At 44.7% G+C, this 6,283-nt stretch overlaps 1 protein-coding gene across 1 annotated transcript; it reads left to right on the top strand.

Moving 5' to 3' along the window:
* The first annotated feature begins 2,756 nt into the window (after positions 1-2,756).
* LOC109421741 (apyrase) lies at positions 2,757-4,636 on the top strand. The gene has a single exon (XM_019696272.3). It carries the CDS (start codon positions 2,885-2,887, stop codon positions 4,535-4,537), a length of 1,653 nt encoding a protein of 550 aa, XP_019551817.3. The 5' UTR covers positions 2,757-2,884; the 3' UTR covers positions 4,538-4,636.
* The last annotated feature ends 1,647 nt before the right edge of the window (positions 4,637-6,283 follow it).

The following is a 6,283-nucleotide window of genomic DNA, read 5'->3' as shown; positions in this document are numbered from 1 at the left end:
AAATCATGAAGTTTGATATGTCGCATAACATGTTTTGGATGAAAACCAGAAGTGACCCCAATGTGGCCCCCGCGGAACCTGTCACGGTGATCCGGATGGGTCAACTTATTCAAATCTGCTTATCCCAGTTGTGTTTTATTGTTCGCATTGAAAATTCCGCTGAAAATCGATGATTCCAACACAATAACGCACGAAATAATCATTTTTAGTCATGTCGGCACCCTCCCTGACCCCAGTACAATCCGGAATATCTCCGGAATGGTTCCGGATATTGCATGGCCACTTGGTTGTAATAAACTTGCACCAGTTTATGATCGATTGAGGGCGACTTCAAAAAAGTTTGATGAAAATTGACCAAATGAGAGCAATTTGGAAATGAGATGTTGGGGGTCGGGATGTGAAGGTTAATGGCCCTCAACAACCACGTGGTACGTACGTACGCGTACGCTCTATCCATTAACTCACCCTACACGCTAGCCCATAGGTTCCCAAACTTTCAGGTCACGCGACCCCCTTTTGCCAGCTGATATAGTTTTCGAGACCCCCCATAGAAATTCCCTCATTTGTTGTCTGTTACAGTAAAATATTTTACTGTCCCTCGCGACCCCCTGGATGAACGCCGGCGACCCCCCTGGAGGGTCGCGACCCACAGTTTGGGAAACCATGCGCTAGCCAGTAATGAAATAGGGTTGCCCACGCTGGCACTACTTGCGCAGCTTCCTACTCCTCCCTCTGCTCTTCTTAAAAGAGACCTAGCTAGACCACTTCTTGCAAAGAGTTTACCATCTTCACTCTCGCTACCTACGTCGCTAGTTTGCTTTTCTTTTGTATATGTGGTCATTAAACCCCACGAGTAGCAAGGGAAATAGGGGCATGCCATGTCAGAGCCCTGCATCAACGCGGTAAGGAGCAGCAAAATACTGACGGAGGTGCCCAGGTACCCCACAGGCTCAGTTAACGATCGAGCATCTTTTTACCCCGGTTAGTAGTCCTATTCTTAGCCGGCAACTACACGGCTGATTCGCAGAAGGGGGATGGGGGGTTATCAAGTCCCTGGACTACCGTCCCTGCTGCCCTGTCCTATCAAATCTTAAGTTCTATGATTGTATAGGAATATCCGAGAACTCCCAGGTGAATCCAGATGTAGGTCATCGGACTACAAGCGTAATCAGTGATAGATGGGAGCATTATGCATAATAATTATGCTTTCACAATCTCATGCAACTATTTGCTGTCAATTTGATCTCCAAGAACTCTATTGCATGAAAATACTACTTTGATGCATACTGAGAGTTTAACGTGTTGCTCAAAGCAGTAAGTTCAAAACTTGTAGTGTAGTAAATTCTCTATTTATTGCTCTATTTACTTCTATTCATACCAATAACTGAATTATTTACTACACAATTGTAGCAAAGTGTGGAATACTACTTATTTTTTATTCATATGGGTTATTGTTATCATTCTACAAATTTTCAAAGTGACCTCTCCACTTGGCTGCCATCATTTTCTTTTGCTTTTTAGCAAATTTTCCTCCCCGGCCATTGCATACAGCGGGCATTGGCGCAATCTAGCATCGCGCACTATTGACAGTTGCATAAAATCTCCGCATATGGTTACGGTCCAAACATCTTTGCGCCCAGCAATCACACTCTTTTTATGTTACCGTTTCTTGCCATGGTAAATTTCTTTTTCTTCTGGTCCTACTCCCTGTATAAATTTAGCTATGACAGCAAAAATTGATACTTAAAAGTAACTCTAACGATATCCTAACTGTTTATAATAAGACAACCATCAGGAGTATTGACTTTTGGTCGAGGAATATTCCTGCATCGGTTATGTTCGAAGTTCATCTGATCACGTTCCACCAAGCTTTCCACAAAAGGTATGTACCAATCAGATACCAGCTATGTAGAATTGTTATCCGGCATTCTCGTTACATGCTCTGCCTACCGTAGTCTTCCGGATTTGACAAACTTCAGACGCACAGCTCTGCCACCATGCCAACTGTGCTGGCAATCATGTCCATGTCGTCCGCGGAGTAGACAAATTGGCAGGGTTTCGTGAAAATTATATTTTGTATACGGATGTTATATGCACCTATTTCATCGCTCAATCAACCAACAATGTTACCACTGATTTGTTTAATCTGCCCAAAGTTGATTTATTTCTTTCATCACAAATCTCTGGACTTTAATTTGATAGTCCAATCGTGGTTCGAACCTGATGCAATGCAATGTAATCTTAAACCGTGCTAGACGATTTGCGATCATTGTTATCAGCTGAGAAACAGCTTCAGCATGCATGGTCCGTTCACTTCGCTTTATCATCGGCAACGGCATAACCTTTTCCTCGAAACTTTGAGACAGTACGTCATTTAGGTAGGGAAGCTTCATTCAGTACCTGCTGAATACATTGTCGTAGCTGTTTGTTCTTCGGACACACGCTTAGCTACTTCTACTAAAAGATACTGAGTGAAATAGCAAATTGTGCAAAAATGATTATGGATCAACGTAGTTTCAGGAGAAAAAAGGGGGAAAACATCTCTGAAAGGTGACTCAAAAATGGAGTAGTAGTTTATAGGCGTGTGTAACTCGGTTTAACCGGTTGAGCCGCATTCGGTACCCTATCACTGCTATCACCAATCATCGAAATTAATAAGCTACCCTTGTAAACAGCTCCGGTTTTCGGACTACGTGCAGCTGTTTTACTCGCACGGGGTTCACATCATCCGAATACAGGCAGACGGAGAGTGCGCTTATCAGCGTTCGTCGCACTTACCACTGGCACTGCCTGCTGGTGATTTGATTAGGTCAACCGCAGTAGGCCGCTCAGAACACAGTACGGCAGCGCGTTCGGTTCGGTTCAGTTCGGTTCGGTCGACGCGATGGCACGGCCTACTACGGCGTTGGTGGTGCTTCTGTTGGCCTTGTGCCATGGACTTGACGCCGGTTTCTTGGTTGGTAAGCGGGATGCGTTGTTTCCGTTGACGCTGATCCACTGGAACGACTTCCACGCGCGGTTTGAAGAGACTAACGTGCTGTCTACGAGGTGTGACGTTCAGGCGGGAGAGAAGTGTATCGGCGGTTATGCCAGGGTGGTGTCGGCGGTGAAGAGTCTGACCGAGAGCTACAAGGAGCAGAATCCGGTGTTTTTGAACGCGGGGGATAATTTTCAGGGAACGTTCTGGTATACGCTGTTGAGGTGGAATGTGACGAGTTATTTCTTGAATTTGCTGCCGGCGGATGCGGTGACGTTGGGGAATCATGAGTTCGATCATGGGATCGCTGGTGTGGTGCCGTTTATGGAGTCGCTGAAGTCGCCGATCGTGGTGGCGAACATTGACGATCGGGAGGAACCGACGATGCAGGGGAAGTATAGCAAGTCGGTGGTGATCAAGCGCGGTGAAAGGCAGATTGGTATAATCGGAGTGATACATCATTTGACGGATACGCTGAGTATGACGGAGCGGCTACGTTTTCTGGACGAGGTTGAAGCGATAAACGCTGAGGCGGAACGGTTGAAAGCGAGTGGAGTGCATATTATAGTAGTTTTGTCCCATTGCGGGATCACTATTGATAAGAAGATTGCCGCGCAGTGTGCTGATGTTGATATCGTAGTAGGCGGTCATTCACATACGTTCCTGTATAATGGTTCAACCGTGGGGTTTCCGGACGATGCTGTGGATACGTACCCGGTGGTTGTACAGCAGACGAGTGGACGGAAAGTGTTGGTGGTGCAAGCATCCTGTTTCACGAAGTTCATCGGGCGATTGACGGCGTACTTCGATGATGCTGGTAATCTTATGGAATGGGAAGGAAATCCTGTCTACTTGGATGAACAAGTTCCACTGGATCCTCAGATATTGCAAGAAATGATTCCTTGGAGAGAAGAAGTTGACGTGCTAGCCTACAGACATGTGGGCTCATCTCTAGTTGTTCTGTCGAAAGCAGAGTGTCGAACAGGAGAATGCAATTTTGGAAACTTCGTGGCTGATGGCTTCGTAGACTACTACACACAGCGACCAGAGAGTTCAAATGAGTGGACGTACGCCGCAATCGGAATCACAAACGATGGAGGAATGCGGACTTCTTTGAAGAGGGGATCCTTGACTTACGATGATATCGTAACAGCAGTTCCATACGAAAACACCGTTGACACATTTGACATCCGAGGACAATATCTCTTGGAAGCTCTAGAATACAGTGCGAGCCGGTTCAATTCAGCCGACGTCTTGCAAATCTCCGGTATCCGAGTGACCTACAATGTTACCAAGCCAGCCGGTAATCGGGTTGTTTCCGCAGATATTCGGTGTCGTGAGTGCAAAGTTCCCCGATACGAACCGCTCGATCTGAACAAGTACTACCGTGTCGCAATAGCTGCTTGGATCGGTAACGGTGGCAACGGGTACACCATGTTCGGCGAGCATCGCACCAATCCACGCGTTGGACCCCTGGACATTGTTGTACTGGAGCAGTACGTTGCCAAGATGAGCCCGATAATGCAGGGGACGGACGGGCGGATCCGTGTCATAACATAACACTTAAACTTATTACCCTGGCTTTCAGTGTATTCCTAGGTGTTCAGTTTCCAACCTGAGTAAAGTGGTCATAGAAACAAACGGCGAGAAGCGAAGAAAGTTTTCATCTTGTTTTTCTCCCTTGGTAACCCAAGGAGGTCAGAAAGAAAGTTTTCCCTGCGCGCCTACTTCGACGGTTGTGAAGCTTATCTTGCCCGCTTGCTGCGATAAAAAGGGCTTCTCTGTTGCCTGCCATCGTCGTCGTCGTCGTCAACGTGGCAACGGAAGGCTGGCAAATGCCGGAAATTTGCAGATCAATGAATCCATCAAATTGCCATCATCTACCTAGGTGCAGCCAATTAAAGTTCAATCAACCTTCGATCGTTTCGTTGCTTTGTTGTTGCTGTCGTTCGCCACCTGAAGATTGTAATAATCTAATTGATTTTCCATGCTCGCCAAAAGTTGTAGGACGAAGCGAATGTCACCGGTTTTCGTGGGTTGCTGCGACTCTCAGCTTGCTTACTCACGCGATACGCTTCAGTGGGTGGTTCTTTGATTTTCGCTTCCCCGTTCCAGGAAGTAGGCGACGTTTTGCCGTCACACGATTAATTAGATTAACGTCGAAATTAATTAGCGTAGCCGTGTGTTACTTGTATGCCTAATGAACCGGTGTGAGAATGATGGCAATGCGATGAAGCTTTGTATTGAACCGAGAAAATTAGCTGGAAATCAGGTTTATGGGGGTTCAACTTCTCACAGGATCCAATTCTCATTTAAGAAGACTTTAAAGCTGTTTTAAGGCTAAATGACAGTCACAACAAGCGCAAGCCAATTTAAATCCAATCCAAATCCAAATCAGATTCAATCCAAATCCAATCCAAATCCAATCCAAATCCAATCCAAATCCAATCCAAATCCAATCCAAATCCAATCCAAATCCAATCCAAATCCAATCCAAATCCAATCCAAATCCAATCCAAATCCAATCCAAATCCAATCCAAATCCAATCCAAATCCAATCCAAATCCAATCCAAATCCAATCCAAATCCAATCCAAATCCAATCCAAACCCAATCCAAATCCAATCCAAATCCAATCCAAATCCAATCCAAATCCAATCCAAATCCAATCCAAATCCAATCCAAATCCAATCCAAATCCAATCCAAATCCAATCCAAATCCAATCCAAATCCAATCCAAATCCAATCCAAATCCAATCCAAATCCAATCCAAATCCAATCCAAATCCAATCCAAATCCAATCCAAATCCAATCCAAATCCAATCCAAATCCAATCCAAATCCAATCCAAATCCAATCCAAATCCAATCCAAATCCAATCCAAATCCAATCCAAATCCAATCCAAATCCAATCCAAATCCAATCCAAATCCAATCCAAATCCAATCCAAATCCAATCCAAATCCAATCCAAATCCAATCCAAATCCAATCCAAATCCAATCCAAATCCAATCCAAATCCAATCCAAATCCAATCCAAATCCAATCCAAATCCAATCCAAATCCAATCCAAATCCAATCCAAATCCAATCCAAATCCAATCCAAATCCAATCCAAATCCAATCCAAATCCAATCCAAATCCAATCCAAATCCAATCCAAATCCAATCCAAATCCAATCCAAATCCAATCCAAATCCAATCCAAATCCAATCCAAATCCAATCCAATCCAAATCCAATCCAAATCCAATCCAAATCCAATCCAAATCCAATCCAAATCCAATCCAAATCCAATCCAAATCCAATCCAAA

Source organism: Aedes albopictus, chromosome 3, assembly GCF_035046485.1.
Source record: "Aedes albopictus strain Foshan chromosome 3, AalbF5, whole genome shotgun sequence".
Taxonomy (NCBI): Eukaryota; Metazoa; Arthropoda; class Insecta; order Diptera; family Culicidae; genus Aedes; species Aedes albopictus.
Note: the sequence above shows the minus strand (reverse complement) of the source record. Positions and strands in the feature narration are given on the sequence as shown.

Bases quoted from the DNA above. Each gene is read 5' to 3' on its own strand.
- LOC109421741 (XM_019696272.3), top strand. From the start codon at position 2,885: ATGGCACGGCCTACTACGGCGTTGGTGGTGCTTCTGTTGGCCTTGTGC.